Raw genomic sequence first — 25,254 nt, forward strand, 5'->3', positions numbered from 1 at the left:
CTTTGGTGAGTGCTTGTCGGAGAACTCACGCGCCGCTCAGTTCAGCGCCAGCAGCCCTGCTTTTTTATTTCCTCATCTTTACGTTGAAACCTGGCTGCAATTTCCTCATGACTTGGGTCCAGGTTGCTTGCTGCAGGTTATTCAGTTGACCGAGAATTAGGACCGGGCGATTTTGGGGCTCCGAGTCTCCGGCAGAAACCTTGAATTCGAGCACCACATTCGCCACCTTTGGACAAAGCGACGGATTGATGCACTTTATCGTACATCCTGCTTTTCATATAGAAGTGTCACAGCTGAGGTTGAATTAGATTCATTTTCCATGTTTTTGTATAGTAACGTTAGTCTTTCCATTTAGTCTTTTCCACTTTGATTTTACGGGGGAAATGACCAAAACGTACTGATTTAAGAAATCTATTTCACACACTATCTAACCCTCCTTTTGCAAAGTTTTCTTGGATCTCTGAAACTGCTGCTACAAACCTAATGCAATGCATCACTTTTTTTTTAATGCTAATATCCACAATCGTAAAAAAAAAAAGAAGCTAATATACCACAAGGACATAGCAGGTTTTTTTTCCACACAACACGAACAATGCTGATTTACCATTGAAGTGTGTCTGTATAACCAAAGATTATGTAAGGAATAATCAACGGAGGGGTTTATGAGTTCTATGGGGAATAATAAACGACGTGCAACTGCCCTTTTAACGGAGTTAAATTATTTTACAGTGAACGCATAGAGCCCGGAGATGATTCTCTTTCATACCATGGCTATAATTTAACATTAGCCACTAGACGTGTGTTTACTAGATGACGACAGTAGTTGCCGTGTTTTCCAAACAGACTTGCTAACCAAACCATCAGTCCTAGCTTGCTATTATGAAAATCGAATTCAACAATCAATACGGTTTTAAATTAAGACTTTTGCTTTCAAAAGCTGCTCAAAGTAAAACATTTTCCCCCCAAAAGTAAAATGCTTCATAAGAAACAGAGTAGTGTGAGAAAAAGGTACTCAATTTTTAATTGATTTTGTAGTGGAATGGGCAAAGTCATTTCTGAGATCAAGGCTTGATCACAATTTTCATCCCCATACTTTAGGCCAAAGACACAATGTAGGCTACTCAATACATCTTTGTCATATTAGACAAAAAAACGTTGAACTTTTATACAATTTAAATTCAAAATAAATAATTATAATTTCATATTATACAGGAGACCGTTTCACAGCCATGAAACCAAACCCATCAGTCTTTCGATATGTGCAAACTGTGAGGGATAAAAGACAAGAACAAACTGAACTGATGTGTTAGTTAGCGATATCAGACAATAGAAGGTCATGAAACAAAAGAAAGCAGTCATCAAGTGATCTAAATGTGCAAATTCATTAAAGACACTACTCTTGGTAGATACATGAATTTAGGATGGTCAACTACAGCTCTTAACCCAAAAGGTTGTTTTTGGTATTCAATGAATTAGCTATTGTAGTTTTTCAGCCACTGATTGCAAACCTTGTCATTTCTCTCTCTAAAAAAGTAACCATGATAAAGTGAAAAATCAAATGCAAAAATGACCAGGGTCGTGTAGAATCGCCACGAGACACAAATGTTCCTTGTTCATAGACATTCAATATTCATCTAGTTGAGTTGTCAGGATTCTTCTCTTGAAAACAGACATTGGAGGGCAGGGCTTACAGCAGCTATAGCTTACAATAAAACTGGACATATGATATGCTCACACAAGCAAACCACTTATTTGCTTGAAAAACAAGCTAAATGTGTGGCCATGACAATTAATCAGTAGTCTTCCACAAGTGAATTTAAGGAGTGTTTTTTTCTGTGTTTGTTTGCAGCAGTAACCATGACAGATGTAGGGTACGGTACGGTCATGTTTAAGAGGGTATTGGGGCGGACAGTGGCCATGTGTGCAGGCCAGTTGAAAAGTGAAATAGGAACTCTCCCTGGCTGTCCTCTCTTAGGGATCATGCATTCAATACATCTTCATGAGCCATACAGAGAGAGATTCGGGAAGGGTGATTGGAAAGTTGGACAGATTGTACTTTAAACGATACTGACAGACACTCCTCACACAAGCACACATAGATGCACACCAAACATACACACAGACATACCAAAAGCAAAGGAATGCATCACTAGAACTTGGTCCCAAATAGTATAAGTATTAGAACAACAACTATAACAGTAAGAATTAAAATAACCAGCATCTTTCGGTTTTTCTTCTGATACTGTTCAGCCTGCAAGAAAACAAAGAGAGAAAATGTTTTAACTAAGTTTGTTGGCAAGATAACATCGTTCCCTTTTTTGTGGACATAATCAACAATTGGGCTGAAACATCAACAATTCTTAACATTGTGTCCTCACCTTTTGTAACTGTTTTAACCCCTCGTCTGTTTTGACACACGATTGCTCCACATTGAAGTCAATTCTGTCAAGTACTGTGCCCTGATATTGGAGAAAGAAAATCAGATCGAAGACAAAGTCATATATTTTTTTTATTAGTTTGATGGTGATGTAAATCAGATATTATTCATATTACTGCAGAGTCAAATGAAATTATGGATAAATGGACTGTATAGCTTAAACTTTATTTCCATATAATTGTCGTGTTTCCAAACACTGAAAATGGTTTCCCTCACAGACCTGTTCCACCACCATTCCTGCCAGGTCTCGGAAAATCTCATTCAAGTCGGTGATGGACTGGACTATCTGTCGGACCTCTCTCTCACGTTCCTCCACCATCACTGTGTTCTGCTCTACCAGGACCAGCTGGTCATCTGTAAACCCCTGGGCGAGATCAGAGATATGGGCTCAGCGAGATATAACTTTGTCTGCATCCCAAAATGGTGCCATATTCCCTTTATAGTGAACTACTTTTTTTTCTCTTTTCCTTTTTGTGGTATCCAATTGTTAGTAGTTACTATCTTGTCTCATCGCTACAACTCCCGTACGGGCTCGGGAGAGACGAAGGTCGAAAGCCATGTGTCCTCCGATACACAACCCAACCAAGCCGCACTGCTTCTTAACACAGCGCGCATCCAACCCGGAAGCCAGCCGCACCAATGTGTCGGAGGAAACACCGTGCACCTGGCGACCTGGTTAGCATGCACTGCGCCCGGCCCGCCACAGGAGTCGCTAGTGCACGATGAGACAAGGATATCTCTAGTGTAAATAATAGTGTGATATTTATAATGGAAAGTATGTCAACATTTTGATGGCTATCCAAATAAATAATGTGGTATCAGATGAGTATTGTTAAAATTTAAAGGTGTTACATTGCGATAAAGCACAACACCCATTGATTTTCATTAGGCTTCAAGTCAACCTATTGGAACTCACATTCTTGTTACATTTAGCAAAAACAAGACATTTGTCTATACATTACTATATTAATTTAACCAGGATAAATATTTTTCCTGAGAGAAATGCATGAACACCTATGCTGATCAAGTAAATGTCAAAAAACACTGTCAGTTCCAAGCTCACCATTTCATATAGTGCCAGGTCTTCATCCTCCTCCATTAGAGGACCAGAGTCAAAAAAGTGTTTGGATCTCTCCTCACGATTCTTCATGCCTGTAACAGAAAGCATCAACATTATGACAATAAAAGAGACATATGATATGAGGGTGGAGGTGAAAACAAAGATACATGTAGAGAGTGTTTGTGTAAGGAGAGAGAGAAGTGAGGGATGGAAGACTTGAAACTAATAGAAAGAAAAAAATTCAGAAAAGATAGTATTTAATCCTACACCTCGCAACTGAGTGAGTGCTTACGTTTCAGATAGCTGGACTGCGTGTGTCTGAAGTTGGTGGACAGCTCTTGCAGGCTCCCTGCCAACGAGGACACCACATTTCTCAGCAGCCTCTCCTCCTGCTCTGTGCAGTGGCCACAGCGAGTCTGCAGACCTGTCACTGCACGCTGACACCGGTGGAACATCTACACAGACAAAGGAGAGAGCAATACATCTTTGCCATAAGACAAAAGACCTTTGTACAATTTAAATTCTAAATAAATAATTATCATCAACACAGACCCAAGAAAATGAGAGCACGGAGAAATGCTCACTGAAAAATATTTGTCTTAATCTACTATATAATAAGAACGGCCAATAATTGTTGACATACAGTATTACATCAGAAGGCTCCATTTACCGTAGCCCCTTATAAAAGCCAAACGTTAACATGTACAAGAAGTCTTAAATATGATCAGATCATACTAACAAATTAATATTCATAACAATAAGTTAGGAACTCATAATTGTCATACTTGAGTAAAAGTAAAGATACCTTAATAGAAAATGACTCAATAAAAGTCACCCAGTAAAATACTACTTGAGTAAAAGTTTACAAGTATTTGGTTTTAAATATACTTGTATCAAAAGTAAATGCAATTGCTAAAATATACTCAATTATCAAGAGTAAAAGTATAAATCATTTCAAATTCCTTATATTAAGCTAACCAGACCGCACAATTGTTATTATTTTTACGGACGGCGCACACTCCAACATAATTTACAAATTAAGCATTTGTGTTTAGTGAGTCCGCCAGATCAGGGGCAGTAGGTATGACCAAGGATGTTCACTTGATAAGAGTGTGAATTGGACAATTTTCCTGGCCTGCTAACAATTCCAAATGTAAGAAGTTCTTCAGGGAAAATGTATGGAGTAAAAAGTACATTATTTTTTTTAGGAATGTTGTGGTGTAAAAGTTGTCAAAAATATAAATACTGTAGTAAAGTGAAGTACAGATATCCAAAAAAGTATTTGTACTCAAGTACTTTACACCACTGCATAGGCGTTGGCTTTTCCAGAAGGCCACTTATGAGGTGTGTCACCTTTTGCCTCAGCAGGTTTCCTATGTAGTAATAATAAATGTGTCTTCTCTTCAAAGTTCTTTCAAATGGGGTTTATTGTATAGAATGTGGTTTCTTTCAATAGGGTTTCTTGTTTGCCTCAGCGGGTTTCCTATGTAAAACAGTTATAATTGTAGTAGTGACTTCTCTTCAAAGTTCTTTCAATGGGGTTTCTTGTATAGACTCCCATCTCTGTCACTGACCTACCTGTGTGATCTCCTGAGTGGTGATCTCTATGGCATGCTCCTCTTCACTGCTGTCATCGAGGGTAGGGCGGTTCATGTGCTTGTCATGGAGGGCGGCCAGCTCCTTCATTTTCTGCCGGACCCGTGTGATTTCATACTGAATCTGATAGCCCACGCAACCACAGGATTTACACATGAGAGGTACGAGAAAACTAGACACCGAAAGATCCAAAGTTCCAAATAAGAAATCTATTTTAAAGAAAGATGAGTGAGATTGGATTTAGGAATTTTATATAGACTAATACATATTAGGCCTACATTTTCTAAAGTATCTAGCTTAATAGTTTCATTGTTTGTGATGGTGAAATTAAGCATTTGAAGTCTGCTGCTTTGAGAAGAGACTAGTAATAAACATAATAATAAACTTTTCATACTGAAGTAGTTAAGAGCATGTGATTGTTTCTTACCTCAACGACCCCATCTACCCACTTGGGCGGCAGTCTCTTGGTGACTCCGACGGCAGCTTCTGGGTCCAGACTGATCCCTGAGACCAAGGCCATGCGGTCATCAGCCAACTGACAGTAAAACCATACACATTACACAGTTATCACTACCCATTTGAAACATTGTTTGCAGACTTTCCAACCAATACAAAGCATGGTTTATTATTTTTTCTGTGTGACAGTTTGGATACGAGATTAGACAGTACCTCATCAAGCTCCTAATGTGATTGGCAGACCCCAGCGAAGTCCCATCCAATGAGGAGAGAGGGAGAGGTGAGATGAAGTAAGACAGCAGTGACAGTAAGTGAGACCCAGACAAAAAGCAGTGATCAGCTTCACACAGACATTTTGCATGCACTCGCAGACAGTTTAAAGAGGGATCATACACTTTGCAAAATGTCTCATTTTAAGTCACCAGATTGTCTGAAAAAAAAGTCTAATGAATTTTATGTCAATCAATTGAGGTTCTTCAAACCTGTGAAATCCCCCTTTAAAATGTATCTGAGAAATCTATAAAAATCGTGAGGAACAAATCATTGGAAATGCAATAAAAAATATAAAAAATTCCTGTGATATATTAATATATATACACATACACACAAACACGGTCGGATTAATACTGTGAAATTGTAAAAATGATGAAAATGCCCTTTTAGTGTAAGAACTGTTTGAAAAGACCGCCTGGAATGTCAGCCTGTTTTGAAGGGATGGAGCTTTGGCCTGCCTGGGGACATCACATCAATAATGTTTGTACCATGTATTGTGCTGCTACGAAGTTGTGTTGCTGCCATGTTGTGTTATTACCTACCATGTTGCCATGTGTTTCTACCATGCTGTGTTGCTGTCTTAGGTCTCTCTTTTTGAAATGTTTTGGTGTCTCGTTGTGATGTCTATTTTCTTTAGTCTGCCGACAAAAACATCCAGAGCTTCCCGAAGACTCTGTGCATGTGCAGATCACGTTCTGCGTATGTGCACACTCAGTAGCCAGTTTATTAGGTACACTAGTACCGGGCCAGAACCACCTTTGCCTCCAGAACAGCTTGAATTCTCCGGGCAATGAAGCATTGCTCATTTGGTATCAAGGGACCTAACGTGTGCCAGGAAAACATTCCTCACACCATTACACCACTGCCACCAGCCTGTACCGTTGACACCAGGCAGGGTGGGGCCATGGACTCTTGCTGCTTACGCCAAACCCTGACATCAACATGATGCAACAGGAACCGGGATTCGTCAAACTAGCCAATGTTTTTCCACTCCTCAATTGTCAGGTATTGGTGACTGCGTGCCCACTGGAGCCACTTCTTGTTTTTTAGCTGATAGGAGTCGAACCCAGTGTGGTCGTCTGCTGGAATAGTCCATTCGTGACAAGGGCCGACGAGATATGGGTTCTGCACACCAACATTGTACTGCGCCGTTATCTGCCTGTTTGTGATCCGCCTGTTAGCTTGCACGATTCTTGCCATTGTTCTACGACCTCTCATCAACGAGCTGTTTTCGTCCACAGGACCACCACTGACTGGATGTTTGTCGCACCATTCTCTGTAAACCCTAGACACTGTCGTGCATGAAAAGCCCAGTTTCTGAGATACTGGGACTGGCGCGCCTGGCACCGACGTTCATACCACGCTCAAAATCACTTAGATCACTTGTTTTGCCCATTCTAACACTCAATCGAACAGTAACTGACTGCCTTGATGTCCGCTTTATATAGCAAGCCACGTCCACGAGACTCACTTTCTAAAGGAGCAAACCATTTTCGTGAACAGGGTTCTGTACCTAATAAATTCTCTACATGCAGAGAACAGGCTACTCAGGCGAATGGTGCTTGTTTATTAAAGTTAGAACAAGCTGAATCAATGTCTGCAAGATCTCACAATATTCTACATAACAGAACCAAATATAATAGCACAACGTTACCGTAAGACAAAAACACCACAGCATTTAATTGTGAATGATAATTCTTCAAGTTTTACCCATAGTAACCAACCATCAGATCTCAATCAGTATAATGGGGATTTGAATTTTGACCTTGAGTTATATGTTGTTGTTTTGAATGATGTTCTCTAAAATTTGCTCAGTGTACATGTTGTTAAACTGTAGCATAGCCTACCTGTGTATTTTGCCTAGAGACGCACATGGTTGAGTTTTGGCCTCATGAGAAAAACCAATTGTGTTTTTGTCTTACAGTAACATTACATTGTGCCATTACATTTCGGTTCTGTTATATGATCTTGCAGACATTGAGTGAGCTTGATCTAACTTCCCCCTAGTAGCCTGTTCTCCACACAGGGGCGCGTTCGAGCAGATCACTTTTGTCAAGACGTTGACCAACGTTGGTCTCCGCCTTTCAAAGTGTGTTGCGTTATGGGTATAAAAAAAAAGTTGCCACTACATGTCGACTGCATGAACTACACAAAAATCATGTGATCAAAAGTCATGCCGTTTTTGATGAAGTCCGATTCAAGTCGCTGCAGTGTCTCCTCGCCAACTGCACCATGCAGCCATCACTTGCATTGTGGGAGGCACTATTTGTCAACCAATCATTTGGGGTGTTTTTGTTTGACCCACGAGAACGTGGCCAAAGATGTGACTGAAACAGGAACCAACTTTTCCTCGATACTAAAGCTACAGGGGATACAAATGAAAGTGATATTTGAGACCTATTTAACCAATTAATTGTACACGTTAGGTTTTCAGTTTGTGATATGGGGGTATAGAAAAGTGTATTTGGACATTTATAAAGAAAAACTTGTATAAACAATGTTGATCTGAGCCTTGCTGTTGAAAAACCACTATAGTGTCCGACTTTCGGCTGTCGCAGATTCATATCCCCTGACTTCACTTGCAGTTGGATCCACAGCCACTGAATTAGTTACAGGGATACTTCAGGATTTTGGCAATGAAGCCATTTATCTACTTCTCCTGAGTCATGAGTCTATGATGAAATCATAGATACCATGTCTCTGCATCCAGTATGAAGGAAGTTAGAGGTAGTTTCGCAAACCAATGCTAACTAGCATTAGAGCAATGACTGGATGTCTATGGTATCTACTACTGTAGCATGCTAGCAGTTATCATAGACTTCTAGTCATTGCGCTAACTTTAGTTAGCAACTTCCTTCAAACTGCACGCAGAGACATACAAATGGTATCCACGAGTTAATCTAGGTAAGTAGATGCCAATAACAGCTAGTTTGTAGTTTTCCCCCTCCCCACTCAGACCACTCCCAGACAGTTCTAGAAAAATTATTGCTTGAGAAATGGTTCTTTGAGTTTCTTTTTTTACAATTTAAATTGAAAACAATCACTGTAAGGTACTTAATTGTTACCCATAAATTATTTGAGATAAAAATAGCTGCATTGGACATTGAACTCCCTGAGATCAATTCCAAAATGGCGACCATAATAGTAAGTCACAATGGAGGGTAGTGCGTACAGCCCAGTACATCACTGGAGCCAAGCTTCCTGCCAAGCTTCCTGCCATCCAGGACCTATATACTAGGCGACGTCAGAGGAAGGCCTAAAAGAAATGTCAAAGACTCCAGTCACCCAAGTCATAGAATGTTCTCTCTGCAACCGCAAAGAAAGCGGTACCGGAGTGCCAAGTCTAGGTCCAAAAGGCTCCTTAACAGCTTCTACCCCCAAGCCATAAGACTGTCGAACAACTCATCAAATGGACATCCCCCCCCCCCCTTTTGTTTTTACACTGCTGCTACTCGCTGTTTATTAACTATGCATAGTCACTTTACCCTTACATACATGAACAAATTACCGACTAACCTGTACCCGCGCACATCGACTCAGTACTGGTACCTCCTGTATATATCCTCGTTATTGTTATTTATTGTGTTACTTTTAATTTTAGTTTATTTTTTACTTTTGTTTATTTAGTAAATATTTTCTTAACTCTTTCTTGAACTGCATGGTTGGTTAAGGGCTTGTCAGTAAGCATTTCACGGTAAGGTCTACCTACACCTGTTGTATTCGGCGCATGTAGGCTCCAGAGTGGCGTAGCGGTCGAAGGCACTGCATCTCAGTGCTAGAGGCGTCACTACAGACCCTGGTTCGATCCCGGGCCATGATCAGGAGTCCCATAGGGCGGTGCACAATTGGCCCAGCGTCGTCTGGGTTAGGGGAGGGTTTGGCCGGGGTAGTCCGTCGTTCTAAAATAAGCATTTATTCTTAACTGACTTGCCTAGTTACATTAAGGTTAAATAAAACAAATGTGACAAATACAATTTGATTAGTAGCAACCTATTGAGGTAAAGACGCTCATCTTCAGGAGCTAGGCCTACATACATTGGGTCAGTGAAGTGTGACATGAGTGTGTGTGAAGGCAAAGATATAGGGCTAGCCTATGTCCCCGATCCCCAAATGATTAGCCTAACCACAGAACCATTTCATATAGGGCCAGAGAAAGGAAAGATGCAGGACAACAATTAGTATTATAAAGAGGATTTTGATATGCAGATCACTCAGCATGAGCATGCAGATTGCAGTACGCCATACAAGAGACACAGTGACAAAAACAAGCACCTCAGAGATATCCATCAGATAAACTCAAAGGCTTGTAACAACCGGATTTGCTCTTTGATCCAAACAAACATTTGATAGTTGGTGCTATCAGTGCCAAAAATAACCTATCCAAGCTACTATCCACAATCAGGTGAATTTTTCAAAGTCTGGATTGAGATCTACTATGAAGCTGCTTCACACAATAACCGTCCCAGAGTCAAAACACCTACAAGCCCAGAAGGAGGGTGAATGAATGAGCGACAGAAAGGGAAAACCACAAACAATATAGAGTTTTGAAACTATACAAAGGAAATTAGGCTACAAGATATTATAGACTTACATAGAAAGTATTTGTAAAAGACCCGGCATCCTGGTCAATAATGAAAAATAAAATATATACAGTACCAGTCAAAAGTTTGAATGAGTAGGTGTGTCCAAGGGTTTGTCTTTATTTTTACATTGTAGAATAATAGACATCAAAACTATTAAATAACACATATGGAATTATGTAGTAACCAAAAAAAAGTGTTAAACAAAACTAAATATATTTTATATTTGAGATTCTTCAAAGTAGCCACCCTTTGCACTCTTGGCATTCTCTCAACCAGCTTCACCTGGAATGCTTTTCCAACAGTCTTGAAGGGAGTTCCCACATGTGCTGAGCACTTGTTGGCTGCTTTTCCTTCACTCTGCGGTCCAACTCATCCCAAACCATCTCAATTGGGTTGAGGTCAGGTGATTGTGGAGGCCAGATCATCTGATGCAACACTCCATCACTCTCCTTGGTTAAATATCCCTTACACAGCCTGGAGGTGTGTTGGGTCATTGTCCTGTTGAAAAACAAATGATAAGCGCTAAGCGCAAACCAGATGGGATGGCGTATCGCAGCAGAATGCTGTGGTAGCCATGCTGGTTAAGTGTGCCTTGAATTCTAAATAAATCACAGACAGTGTAACCAGCAAAGCAACCCTACACCATCCCACCTCCTCCTCCATGCTTCACGGTGGGAACTACACATGCGGATATCATCCGTTCACCTATTCTGCGTCTCACAAAGACACGGAGGTTGGAATCCAAAAATCTCAAATTTGGACTCATCAGACCGAAGGACAGATTTTCACAGGTATAATGTCCATTGCTTGTGTTTCTTGTCCCAAGCAAGTCTCTCCTTACTGGTGTCCTTTAGTAGTGGTTTCTTTGCAGCAATTCGACCATGAAGGCCTGATTCACAGTCTCCCCTGAACAGTTGATGTTGAGATGTGTCTGTTACTTGAACTCTGTGAAGCATTTATTTGGGCTGCAATTTCTGAGACTGGTAACTCTAAACGTATCCTCTGCAGCAGAGGTAACGCTGGGTCTTCCTTTCCTGTGGTGGTCTTCATGAGAGCCAGTTTCATCATAGCACTTGATGGTTTTTGTGACTGCACTTGAAGAAATGTTCTTGACAAAGTTCTTGCCATTTTCCGGATTGACTGACCTTCATGTCTTAAACTAATGATGGACTGTCGTTTCTCTTTGCTTATTTGAGCTGTTCTTGCCATACTATGGACTTGGTCTTTTACCAAATAGGGCTATCTTCTGTATACCACCCCTACTTTGTCACAACACAACTGACTGGCTCAAACGCATTAAGGATAGAAAGAAATTCCACAAATCAACTTAACAAAGCACACTTGTTAATCGAAATGCATTCCAGGTGATTTGTTTAACACTCTTTTGGTTACTACATGTGTTATTTAATAGTTTTGATGTCTTCAATATTATTCTACAATGTAGAAACTAGTACATATAAAGAAAACCCTTGAATGAGTAGGTATCCACACTTTTGACTGGTACTTTATTTCAGTGCAGAATGTATGAAATTAAACAATGACCAACAGTGCAAACTAGGTATTCTAAAAATTCTAGCATACGAATATCTTAGTAACAACCATATTGATCTAAAGAGCATTAAATATGTTTTAAAAGAACAGTTTACCAAGCACAGGATCAACTAAATCTATAACTGAAACAACAGCACCATCTAGCCTAATCGAGAGGTTGAGGCATCCAATTCACTAAGGCAAAAGGGCAAATACAGAACCCACACACTATCAACAAACACCTCATGAAATGTAACATGTAGATTGTTACATTTGACCATCTGTATAACAAAAGACCAGCCAAGTCATTCCAGCATGCACTGTTGTTGTGACTTATTAAGTATTGAACATTGCCCCTAAAAATGCATTTCATGTTCTACCTTTATATTTTACTTAGTTGCTTACTCTGACAAATGCATTCCTTCAATTGACTATCATGGCAAAGGAAAATGCACGCTCTTTGATAATTGGTAGCAAACTGAGCTGGTCAAATATTTTGGCAAGACAGGAAATGCAAGTTGAGGGCATCACTACTCCAAATGCATACCTCTAACATGACTCAATGCAAATGTACGCATCTAACTTGACAGCTATACGCAGCCAACATCAGGTTAATGTTGGGTAGATAGCTAACTAGCGAGTGACTAAGGAAGACATTTAATCAAGTTACGGCTAACATATGTGTTAACTATCATAACACACACAAATCAAATGTCAAATTCAGACGATTAACGTTAAACTCACCGCAGCATTGCTACGTGTACTCAGAGTACGACGGGGGTCGTATGTACTCACTTGCTCAGCCAATATCTGCCGATTTTGGATGGCATTGTTCCGCATTAATAAGAAGGCATCGGTCAGGCGCCTAGTCGCCATGATTAATTTACACACGAAGGATGTACAGCTAACAAATAACAACGACTAGAACCTAGCTAGCTAACGTTAACTTACTAGTAAGTTACAATACAAGGAAAGTTAGCTAACGTGAGCTAGCCAGCAAAACAGCAGGCACACTCGCCGACCGGCTAATCGAGGGGTTCTTCCGTTTTCTATCTTCACAATAACATATACTTTGTTATCTGTAGCTTTCACGAAATGCATAAATAAAACCATAAAATACGACGGATATGGTTTGTTTTCAATGAAAAGTGGAAATGATAGAACGGGTCGGTGGTAAAAAAAACGGCCTTCTCTAGCTACGTGGAACGGGTGCGTTCGTACATTCACTCAGGCTCTCTCGTCCGAGTGTGCTAGAGCGCAGAATAACTGACGAATTTACCAATGTTGAATAGGGCCGCTGTCACTAAATGTCGTCAAAAAAACGTAATTAAATTGTTGCAAGCAGCACAGTCACCAACGCTCTGGATAACATGAAAACAACCTAACCAGCTCTGCTAGGGCGGGTAAATGGTCAGAGTGAGGTGTTCGCTCATTTGTGTCTGGAAGAAGCTAGCTAACGTTAATTTGTATGCCGTTAAGTGGCCAGAACGCTCGGATCAACCCTACTCCTCGGCCAGAACGCTCGGATCAACCCTACTCCTCGGCCAGAGCGTCCAATGTGCGCTCTGAACACTCCGAGAGCGAAACGCTCAGCGTTTATGAACGGACAACGCTCGGAATATACGAGGGCCCATGGGCACTCTGGTACTCCAGATTGAATTTACGAACGCACCCGTAAATACACAGTAAACCCAGAGGCGCAACATCGGAAGTCTTCCGGGAATGCTTGCGAAACAGGCCAAGCAGACCAGGGCGGGGTTTGAGGTTTGAGAAGCCAATGAGAGAAGTGAAAAATTATTCCTTTGTTGTTAATTTTCTCGAAATCTAAAAGCACAACCTATATTGGAGACAATGTGTTAAGTAGTTGAACATGTTATTACTCAAACTTTGGGAAAGTGACAAACTGACACGTTTTTATTTTAGTCAAAAACTCATTTATACCGAAAGACTGTCTTTCATTTTGACCGCTTGCACATGCGCAGTTTGGCTCGAGACGGCCGTTAGACCCGATGACGTGTTTCTGCGTATGAGCTTAGCTAGCAAACGTCGCCATGACATCGCCTACAAGTGTGATCGGGGGTGTCTATTGGATAAATCTATCTTCATACTGTACTGTCTTTGGCAAGATCGAATCAACACTTTTATAATAAAAGTCCTCCTTTTAATTGAAGACCTCTATAAAGATAATTGTTTTTTTAAACCTCAATAAAACTACCTAATCATCATTGATATTCATATTTTGTTATATTTTCATATAATGAACAGTTATATTGATAAAATAAATACATGAAAACGAGAACATACATTTTTGTTTTTTTTCCGGGTCAATCCGACATAGCGTTCCAGTCCACAGATATTTTGGAAGGAGAGTTCAAATAATGAATATAATAATAAAGGATGCATTATATGTAGTTCTGGAATACATAGTATTATATGGTAATACAATCATTGCCATATATAACTGAGGAATATATTAGTTTTTAAAGAGAAAATCTATTTCACGCACGTCAGTATTGGCGCTACCCAATCAGCAACCTTCCCATTGGAAGGTGTAGCTCGCGTGCTTCCATGAATGCGTAGCGAATGGCTGAGGATAAACTACATAATCAGTCTAACAATTTGTATTTACAATGGCAGTAAATGGAGAGGAAGAGAGATTAATGTTCTCTGTAGATGGCGATGCATTGTTGTATTTACCGTACTGTTTGTTACATAGGCGCTTCATCTATGCCGCTATTTTGAGGAAAACACACTCAACCTGAAGGGAAAGCGCAGAGACTGGTAATTGTTGGCATTTTGGCAGCACGATTGGGTACTATGTTGGTTCATCCTTTGTCCGTCCAGTAGAGGTCGGTAATGATGTTCAGTAGCAGCCACTGTTATTTAATTCGCCTGAATCATAATTGTAAAACATTTTAATGTCCGTTAATATATTTTTAATAACCCTTCCTATGACACTGTTCCATCATGTCACAAACATTAGCCTACAAATGCGCTTTTCTGAGACTTTGAAACACTAAAAATAGGTATAAATCACATTAATTTATGGGTTATTTACCTCATATTTCCCACTCTTACAGGAGCGGATGTGACCTTGACAAACCTCCCCCTTGCTGCCCCTTAACTGCAAAGCAATGTCTCAGCAAACATGCCATCTTCCGGCTGGCCTTCTTATGCCCCCTCCGTCCTCTCCCTCTCCTGGGTCCAGGACCAGGACAGCTTCCCTTCAAACTGGGACCCTGGTGCTGGGTGCAGATATTGTGTACCTGTCTGAGACTTACGGACACACTGGCTCACCTGAGCAAGGACAGGACTCTCATCCAAGATGCGAGGAGATCACGGGACACCTAGCTTCTACTGAGACACTCTGCCTCCGTAGAAGGTTCCATGTAGAGCTTTTGCACCGCTAACCCACACAGAACATCAACATCTACCGCGCTACTCAGAGAGGGAAGTAGTGACCACAATGAGACTGGATAGGGTTGGGAGACTGTGATGAACAGTTGAATAGGTTGAGACCTGGAGGGGAATAACACAACAGGGAATCCTCTGGTCAAGAGGGAGTCTTCTAGACATCCTCTCTGAGACAAGTACATGACTGTTACTAGTATTTTACTGCCAGAACGAACACGTATACCCTGATACATTACTATGGTCAGATAGAAAAGGAAGAACATGCACACATACAACAACTTTTTGTATGCGCTGGATACCAAAGGAGAGACTTTTGAATAGACATTAAAGAGCAACGGCTCCTCACTCAATTTAGAGTATTCCCAACTGTTATTTTACACAAATATACACCAATATGTGTTCATGTTGAAGTAAGAAACAGAGATAAAATAATACTTTGTGAGCAGTAAAAGCAGTGCACAGATACTTTTCCTGTCTTTTGCCAGGTTACTACAGTCAAATCATGTGAAGTTGTGTTTGATCCAGTTTGATGAAGTGCTCTATTGTAGAGGTTGAAGGGGTTGTTGATTACTGGTTAAAATATTGTTTATACCATGACCATCCACTTGCAGAACGTTTTTGTCAACATCGACAGATTCTGCCCCCACTCCCCCTCCCTCTGCCTGTACATACTTCATCCCCTCTCTTCTGCTCTCTGCTGATGTGTAGAGTTTCTGTTCAGAAAAGAAAAGCCTGTTTGTTCCGCTGGAGAGTTTCAAAGAAAGAGAGACCGGCGGTCTTCCCCCCTCCATCTCTCTCTTTGCTATAGCACTCCCGACAAAAACAATAGATCCCTATCTATATTCAGAGTCTGCTCTCCACCAGCGATCCACAGAGTCCCCACACTAGAAACTGTCATTCACTGAGTGTGTAATAATCCTTTGATCAACATTGATATAGACCTTAATTGTAACGATCATGCCCAATGCAGGTTGGACGAGAAGTAACTTATGGTACAACATAAAATACAATGTTATATGCATTACTTTAAAATGCTTATTGTGCCTGTATAACTTTAGACCGTCCCCTTGCACGAACCAGGGACCCTCTGCACACATCAACAACTGACACCCACAAAACATCGTTACCCATCGCTCCACAGAAGCCGCGGCCCTTGCAGAGCAAGGGGAACTACTACTTCAAGGTCTCAGAGCAAGTGACGTCACCGATTGAAACGCTATTTAGCGCACACTGCTAACTAAGCTAGCCGTTTCACATCCGTTACACCTGTAAGATAAATTCATATTTTATATGCATTACTTTAAGCACATCAACAAAGTGAAGCATGTCAACCATCAGTGTCATTTCAGCATTGTACAAGCTAACATGACAATAAAGTTATTTCAAATAAAATCTTATTGGTCACATACACATGGTTAGCAGATGTAAATGCGAGTGTAGCGAAATGCTTGTGCTTCTAGTTCCGAAAGGAGGACATCATTGGAAAGATATCATCTTGTATAGTGTCATCCTCAAATCTTCCACCCCTGCAGTCCCTAATCCTCAATCGGACCCCCATGCTTTCAGTTAGTCAGTCCCAATAAATTCATGGTGGACAGCCTTTGTCACCCCCAAACAATTGACTTCAGCCAAAAAACGCTGAAGTAAGCGTTTGGGAGCAACCGTTGTTTTTTGAACTACTATGCCACATTGGTATGTACAGACACAGTCCATTTTCCCACTTCTCTCATCCTTCTAGCTGTCAGTCTACAGAAGGTGACTGAGTGGGGGATGTTTGTTTTGACCAGGAGACTGCCTTTTAAAATACTTTAATTAAAGAATTCCGTTGTGATGTTTTAACTGGGAAAGTTGGATGTGCACAAGAGGAGGAAGGCCTCTCTGGCGCTGACAGGGGAGTGAGGGTGTGTGGCATGAGGAGGGGGGGCTCAATATCATTCTCTTTTTAAACAAGCTGCCCAGTTGGCGTGGACAGCATCAGACCATACCCTAACAGCAAGGACCTTCATCCAGACGCGCTGACCAGCGGTATGTGTGATGTGACAGTCGTTGGATTATTATGTGCTATAACTATATTTTTAGTTCATATTTATACAAACCCACACTTGTTGACATTTGTATGCAAGTCTGGACTATAAAAGTGTAGTTTTCAATAGTGAAACTGCATCTCATTTGATGAAACAGAGAAAACATATTTTTCAAAATTCTAAGAGCTATTCTGTAGTCAAAAAGGCATACATTAGGGATAAAATAATAACATTTTTTCCTTCTACGATAATTTCAGAAGTCAGAAGTCAGTCCATGGTTTCAAACCTAGTGTGATGGAGTTCTGGTCTGGGAGTCAGGGGCAAACGCCCCTGTATGCCAAATTTGGGACTGTTCCTGGACGAAACGTTGCACATGCGTGAGTTCAGTTCACTTTAAGCTGTTTCAAGGTGATAGTGTGTTTGTCTCTGTGAGAAACCTTAACAAATAGCTATAGTCTGTTTAGATTGTTTTAATGTCTCTTTGTTTGCGAACAGATGCAGGGCAGAATGTTCATAATCCTAAACAAAAGAAACCTGCTTGCAATAGTATGACATAAAGATCATGTAAATAAGGTTGTTTGTATTCATACAAAAATACATTTGATTTACAAGTAAAGATGGATTAACCAGAATTGACTATATTATGCACTATGTTATTTATTGTTTATATGGGTTATTAGATGTCCTTGTAACATGTTACTACACTGTGTCCTGCAATGCTTGTTATGGGGGTAATCTCCATGTTTTATTTTCTATATCCACAGATATCAGGACAAGCATCAGGCAGCAGATTTTCAACCGTACCTTTGTGAGCGGCAAGACCGGGCCAGGGAGCCCAGCTGTTGGACAGTACCAGGTTCTAGGACCGGAGGGGTCCTACAGGACTATACCAACGGGACTGATCAAGACCTGTCACCCTCTGCCCCTCATTTCCCCTTTGCTCTAGACAACCAGCCTCGACAGCTTCACGGTTTGAGGGACTATCAGGCTCAAGAGAAAAGAGAGAGAGAATGGCTGGTGGGAGAGGCTCAAAGAGCAGCAGCTAGGGAGAGGGAAAGGGAGTGTGAGAGGAGGATGCAGAGAGAGGTGTTGCAGAGGAGGTGGGAGCCCTGTAGTCCTGTCCACTACAGGAGGGAGCCAGCCAAGAGGAGTTTGAGCAACACTAGCTATCGGGAGCTGGAGGCCTGGGCGGCACGCTACAGCCACTCGCTCCCCAGGAAGAGACGCCTGGAGGCAGGGCTATGGGGAGCCCAGGGGCCGCAGGAGAGTGAGAGAGTGCTGGAGAAAGATTCATGGGGCAACAGAGGTGGAACAGAACACAGAGCAAGTGCGATACATCTGGGGGGACTTCTTCCGCCGAGAGAATGGGTACAGTGGGAGAGAAGGGACACACAGAAAACTATGTCCCACTACTTGTCTCAGCCTGTCATTCCTGATACAACATACCCATCAGACACCAAGGAGAATGAGACAAGCTACCAGAAGAGGGTGTTTAGTCAACCTCCAGGCTACATTCCACCTCCGCCTTATAACGCCCCACATAACATTTCACCAGTAATGCAACATGCTGATAAATATACCACTAAAAAAGCAGTGCCTTCTGTGTACGCAGGGGGGAATCAGGGAGCTAGCAGACACATATACTGCACACTGCCTTCTCCAAGGAAGCAAGACAACTCTGTACTAGACTTTCATAGCGAGAGGGGAGGGGGAGATAGGTTTACAAAAGAGGATTGGAAGCAGAGGACCTGGTCTGATCCTGGGGGGCATAGGCAGCAAGGACATGCTGTAGTTGGTCAATGGACAGGTTCTTCTGCCCATCCACAGAACAGCCGATCTGATAGCCTCTCACCTCTGCTGCAGTCCCCACAACTGCCTCAGACGTCCAACATCTGTGAGATGGCCAACCTCAGTGCCACCATGGAAAGGAAAGTCAGCCTAAAGAAAAGCAGAGGAGGGGAGACCATATTTTGCTTGGTGTCTCGCATGGGTGGAGTGGCAGGGTTGTCAAGTTCTCCTGAAGAACCACTAAAAACCCTTTCCCTGCCTCTCTTCACCACCTCACCTCGGACAACTGTGTCAAACAGTGAGGTAGACGGGGTATCTAGAGGCCTAGAGGAGTGTGGTGACATTAATGAATCGCATAAGCTTGCAGATGAAGTTGATTCAGCTGTGCCATCACTCCAGCATGAGTCCAGTGCTCCAGCCCAGACCCCTGCCTACAAAAGAGACAGCAATTTCAAACCTAAACTGAAGGGGGTACTAGAATGGATGGGAAGTGAGCAGGTAGCAGCCCACAGGGAGGAGCTTCTCAGGGCCATTCAGAGCCGACCAAGACTTCAAGGAGAAGAAAGAGACCGTCAAAACCTACCCAGTACGACGGACATTGAAGTTGCTTTGCCAGAAGGCACCCAGGTTAGTGCTTCATCCCCTGTATCCAGGAGAAAAGAGATGCAGACATTGGCTCCTGTGTCAGTCAAGTATCCCTTATGGAGGGAGCCCAGTTACATGGGCGGAGTCAAGAGTGACAATCCCTCACCTTGCTATTTGAAGGGTACTTGGAAGGAGGGCGAACCAGGTAAGGATCTGAATGATGATCATACAGTAAATAGCCCTGATGATGGCAATCATCCCCTTGATGTTGAAGTGAGGCGATTGGAGTTCAAGAGAGACACAGAGTCTGACGGAAGCAGTGGTCTTCTCGTCATCGACGCAACTTGTGTTGTAGTCAGAGTGGAGTTCATTTTCCCCCCTAAAAAAGAACATGTCCAGTATTTGCGCTCACCATCTCCTAGTGACCCAGCTGAGCCTGGTCTAGACCCAAGCTCCCCTATCGACCTTAACCCAATACATAACCAAGTCAAGGAAGATACTTCACCTGAACAGAGCACTGATATATCAGCCCAGGTCTGCCCCCTGTTAGATAGTGAAGAGCCTGTGATTAATTTTAAAAAGCTAGATGTAGAAGAGCAGGTGGATAAAGATCAACATACTTACTCTGACACACCTTTCACTGAAACATACTTACCTCAGCAGAGAGAGGACACAAGCCAACTCCCTGAATCGCTCTCGCCCTCAACTTCAATTACTGACAGTAAGACATTGGAGGAGCGTGCTGAAAGGATTTTGGGAATCCCTCTTCTGAGCTGTAGTGTTCTGGATCAAACAGAGGAGGATGAGTCGCCACAGCCAAACAATGACAACAATGACTCCCTTGAGGGCCTTCCCATGATTACTCTGGAGGAGTCAGTGTCAGAAAGATCGCCTGAGATTGTTCAAGCTAAAGATGACATTTCAGTTGCAGAGGCTGGTGTCACTTTAGATGCCCAGTCTTCACCAGACATAATTGTGGAGCCCAAGATGGAGGTGAGAGAACAGACATGTGATTTCTCAGTGCAGTATTCCAGTGATGGTCTGCCTGACATACAGGTAATGTATTCGCAGAAGACAGATACCACAAATGTGCCCCCATTCAAACACTGCGTTCCGGTCAGCCCGGAGGCAGGTGAAATTGGTGATGCTGGTTTTTCCCCACCCATCTCTCAGTGCCTCAACCCACAGCGAAGTTACCCTGATTCTCCCCCACACTCACCTTTAAATATGACTTCCCCCTCTAATTCAAGATCCTCATCTCCCTCGCATCACTTCTTGACTATACCCTCCCAGTTTACTTCTCAATCTGCTCCTCCTGAATCTAACACAGGTCCCCTCTGTCTTCCTGAGGAAGTGCCACTCTCTAAATCAGACATAAGCTTACCCCTTCACCCTGATCCCTCTCCCTCGGTCCCACTCTCCCCCTCTAGATCTCCCTCTCTCTCAATCCCCCTCTCCCCCTCTAGATCTCCCTCTCTCTCAGTCCCACTCTCCCCCTCTCGATCTCCCCCATCCTCTCTCTCAGTCCCCCTCTCTCCCTCTAGATCTCCCCCTCCCTCTCTCTCAGTCCCACTCTCCCACTTTAGATCTCCCCCTCCCTCTCCCTCAGTCCCACGCTCCCACTTTAGATCTCCCCCTCCCGCTCTCTCAGTCCCCCTCTCCCCCTCTAGATCTCCCCCTCCCTCTCCCTCAGTCCCACTCTCCGACTTTAGATCTCCCCCTCCCTCTCTTTCAGTCCCACTCTCCCCCTCCAGATCTCCCTCTCCCTCAGTCCCACTCTCCCCCTACAGATCTCCTCCCCCTCCAGGCCCCTCCTCTAGACCCCAGAGTCCAGAGATACTGGCCAAGTCCTTTACCCCTGTCCTGTCCTCATCTTCCACACCCACCACACATAGAGAGGGGCCTGAATACCCCAAGTCCCTCTGGGATGCAGTGAAATGCATCCGGAAGCACACAGCACCTGATTCAGAGAATGAGGAGGAGGAGGGAGGTGAGCTGTGGGATCCAGAGAGTGCGGGTGAGGATGGTGCTCCACTAAATGAAGAGTTTGATGTGGGCATGGGGAATATGTTGTTCCAGAGTAGTGATAACCTGAGACAGGGGATCATGTTCAGCTCTGGGGGAAGTTCCCTTGAAGTAGCAAATGACTTAGAGGTGCAAAGGGATCACAAAGAGGAACACATTTTGGTAACGGATGAAAAATGCAGTGAGAAGGAGCCCAGCAGGCCGGCTGAAGATGACACGCTCTCCTGCAGCAGCACAGACAGCCACGGCTCAGGAGAAACGGTCATCATGGGGGCCGAGGGATTGTCTGACTCTGACTCTGAGACAGAGACTGAGACTGATGAGGAGACAGATTGTGAAGCTGAGCACCGTGTTACTGAGGGAGAGGAATGGAGCTGCACTGTGAGGCCAGAAAGCTATGTTGTAGTGGAGGAGGAGCAAGAAGATGAGAGAGATGGGGAGGTGAGGGACCCAGCTGAGCTTTGTCAAAAGGAAGGCTATCTGTCTGAGATACAGGCGACAACACAACAAATTGAGGACAGGGATATGGTAAACTGTCAGAAAGCAGGGGAAGTCCGGAGCTCTGAGGGGGAGGAGAGCAGAGGTTTGGTCAATGCAACCACATCTGAAAGGTTCTCTGGTGGGGCTATGGGTGATGAGGGTCAGTGTGGATGCGTGACAGTAGAGGGGCTAGAGGAGAGTGATAATGGGCAACACCATAACAATGGTGAAGGAGTTTACAGTAGTCAATGCACTGAGGTGGTGGAAAGGGTTGAGGAAATGTGTAGCAGCAATGTGACATCAGAAATGATGGATGATAAATCCTGTGACTCATCCTTAATGGAGGAGTCCTCTCAGGAGGATATTCCCTGTCAGTCAAGTCAATAAGTAGCGCTGCAAGTGGTATATCATGCTATCAGAGCATGAACTTGAACTTGCATACAATTGAAAATGAGCTAATTTACATTTTAAATTCTTTCAGAACCGTATATTGACATTGAGGACACGTCTATGTGGGTGGGATCTGACTTTTTCTAGACATGCAGAATTTTAAATAGTAGAACAAGGGTATTTAATTTATTAAAGGGCATTTTGCAAGACCGCCGAGATTTGTTGTATGGCAGGGTGTAATTATTGCCAAAGCATCTCTCAATGGGTCCAATCTGTTTGCTGTGTTTTTCATTAATATTCATGCTGTGGGATTATTGGTTTAGAGATGTGCGTTTTGAATTGTGCATTTTGACATACTCTGACATAATTTTGCTTCAATAATTGTGCTGTTATAATTTAAAATTATGTAATAAATGAACTATACTTTAGTCTGTGTAAAACATGTTTTTTCAACATCCACAATTTGTTTATGGTTTTGGTCGCCTTTTTAAGTATTGGCATGTCCTCTTCATGATTTACATGACACAACAATAAACAACTCATTAGGCCTACTTTAAGCAAGGTGTCTTAAATATTTAATGAACAATTCATTCATATATGACAGAGATTACATTTCCATTTTGTAGAAATGAGTAAAACACACTGGAATTATTATCATAGAATTAAATGTATGCTACCATTTACTTTACAACTATTGAGGTTTGATAACTATCCTATGCAAACCTTCTTTGAATTAGTCCTACATGATGCCGATATTTTCTTACAAACCTTATTTATAAACTTTACAAATGCATTTCTATACAATTTGTGCATCACGTGAAAACGAAAGATAAATTGAACATTTTCATTTACTGTTCCATGTTTTATTTATCTAATATTTGTTCTTCTGTCTTGTACAGAATACTATCTTAGTAGCAGTTAGATATTTATGTGCCATGAATACTTGCCAACTTTTTTGGTTTGTTGCAAAAAAGCTATATAGTTAGCTACCTAGATGTTATTAGCAACATACCCTTATATTACCAGATCCTCTTCTCCTTCAGCCAGTGGAGGTCTTTATTTAAGCCCTTATCATTTCTACCATCTACAGTATATGGACGAGGTCAAATCTATTTCAATTCATGGTGTCAGAATGCACTGCTGTATTAAAACAATTCAGAACTAACTTGACATGTTCTGTTGCAGATTCAAATCCAGATGAACTCTTTACAGAATATATCCATAATCATGAATGAATAAGCATATTTATTTGACAAGAATGCACCTAGTCACCCGTCAATCACATCAAACACCTGAACTTTACCAATTACATTGTTTTAAAGAAATCAAAATAGTAAACAATGCGTACACATGCCTTTTATTCATAACATACAAACTTCTGAATTTAAGTAAACATTCATCAATGCCACAGACCTGGGACATCGAAGAGCACCATATGAACTATTATTACTTTCCGAGAGCACACAGATTCTTATGCTTTTCCATTTTAGGAATTAGACCAGCACAAATAAAACAAAATGTAAAACAATGTTAGGTTCTAATTTTGAGTAAATAACTCACAGACACCAGGGAAGCTCAAGTTTAATTCTCCCCAAAGGCTCGATACAGCTGTAACTCAGACAAAAAAACATTTCACACAAGCACTGATATTTAACCCTTTCTCCTAGACTGAGTCTCCTCCTCCACAACTGAACAGTCAATGCATCTCTGTTGCTAGACAGAACCTTAGTGATATATCTGTTCTTCCTCACTTCATCTGACCTGACCTCTACCCCAAAGTGCTCCCTCCTCCACAACTCAAGGCTGACATCGTTATTGATACCAGACTGTGTCTCTCCTCCTCCCAGAGGATCCCTGGTGGCTAACAATGACACATCCTGACATAATGTAAACGTTATACTTTACCCTCTCTCCCTCAGCGACATTGTTCGTTTCTAAGATCTCCACCCGTCTCCTCTTTTGCAATGCCTGCCACATGTAATCGCTTCCCTGCACTCAACACATTCCAAGCTTAGTTGCTCAGACTATATACCTTCCACCTATAACCCTTAACCTTTGGTGTAGACCCTCTAAACCTTAGCACTCCATCAGTGACATTAATAAGTATATTTTCATATTCTCGGAACCCAACAACAGCATTATGGTGATTTTGGTGGCTGAGTTACAAAATGAGAAACTGGATGTGTAAGGTAGCTTTTATATACACTGAAGAAGAATATAAACGCAACATGTAAAGTCTTGGTCCCATGTTTCATGAGCTGAAATAAAAGATGCCAGAATTCTTTCCATACACACAAAAAACGTATTTCTCTCAAATTCCTTTGCCAAGATAATCCATCCACCTGCAGGTGTATCAAGAAGCTGATTAAACAGCATGATCATTACACAGGTGCACCCTGTGCTGGGGACAATAAAAGGCCACTCTAAAATGTGCAGTTTTGTCTCATAGCACAATGCCACAGCTGTCTTTGAGAGAGCGTGCAATTGGCATGCTGACTGCAGGAATGTCCACCAGAACTGTTGGCCAAAAATGTAATGTTAAGTTCTCTACCATAAGCCACCTCCAACGTCGTTTTAGAGAATTTGACAGTACGTCCAACCGGCCTCACAACC

The 25,254-nt window shown here is 42.1% G+C and overlaps 1 protein-coding gene across 3 annotated transcripts; it reads right to left on the reverse strand.

Moving 5' to 3' along the window:
* Nucleotides 1–993: 993 nt before the first annotated feature.
* On the reverse strand, nt 994–13,293 carry stx16 (syntaxin 16). Of its 3 annotated transcripts, none has more exons than XM_021569011.2 (9): nt 12,680–13,292; nt 5,763–5,774; nt 5,521–5,628; nt 5,076–5,216; nt 3,790–3,952; nt 3,501–3,589; nt 2,658–2,801; nt 2,379–2,459; nt 994–2,251 (listed from the first exon to the last, which is right to left on the reverse strand). In XM_021569011.2, exons 1-9 carry the CDS (start codon nt 12,809–12,811, stop codon nt 2,150–2,152), a joined length of 972 nt encoding a protein of 323 aa, XP_021424686.2. In that variant the 5' UTR covers nt 12,812–13,292; the 3' UTR covers nt 994–2,149. The 3 variants fall into 3 exon arrangements, with proteins under 3 accessions (XP_021424686.2, XP_021424688.2, XP_021424687.2); XM_021569013.2 differs by having other exon boundaries at nt 12,731–13,291; XM_021569012.2 differs by lacking the exon at nt 5,763–5,774 and having other exon boundaries at nt 12,680–13,293.
* Between the last annotated feature and the right edge of the window lie 11,961 nt (nt 13,294–25,254).

The sequence above is a fragment of the Oncorhynchus mykiss genome, chromosome 17 (genome assembly GCF_013265735.2).
Source record: "Oncorhynchus mykiss isolate Arlee chromosome 17, USDA_OmykA_1.1, whole genome shotgun sequence".
NCBI classification, from domain to species: domain Eukaryota; kingdom Metazoa; phylum Chordata; class Actinopteri; order Salmoniformes; family Salmonidae; genus Oncorhynchus; species Oncorhynchus mykiss.

What these genes read in the sequence shown, in the direction of transcription:
- stx16 (XM_021569011.2), bottom strand. Translation starts at nt 12,811, where the DNA reads ATGGCGACTAGGCGCCTGACCGATGCCTTCTTATTAATGCGGAACAAT. An exon ending in GCAGTCCAGCTATCTGAAAC is followed by an intron (nt 3,590 to 3,789) that starts GTAAGCACTCAC and finishes TTTCTGTTACAG; the next exon opens with GCATGAAGAATCGTGAGGAG. An exon ending in GGTTAAAACAGTTACAAAAG is followed by an intron (nt 2,252 to 2,378) that starts GTGAGGACACAA and finishes GTTTTCTTGCAG; the next exon opens with GCTGAACAGTATCAGAAGAA.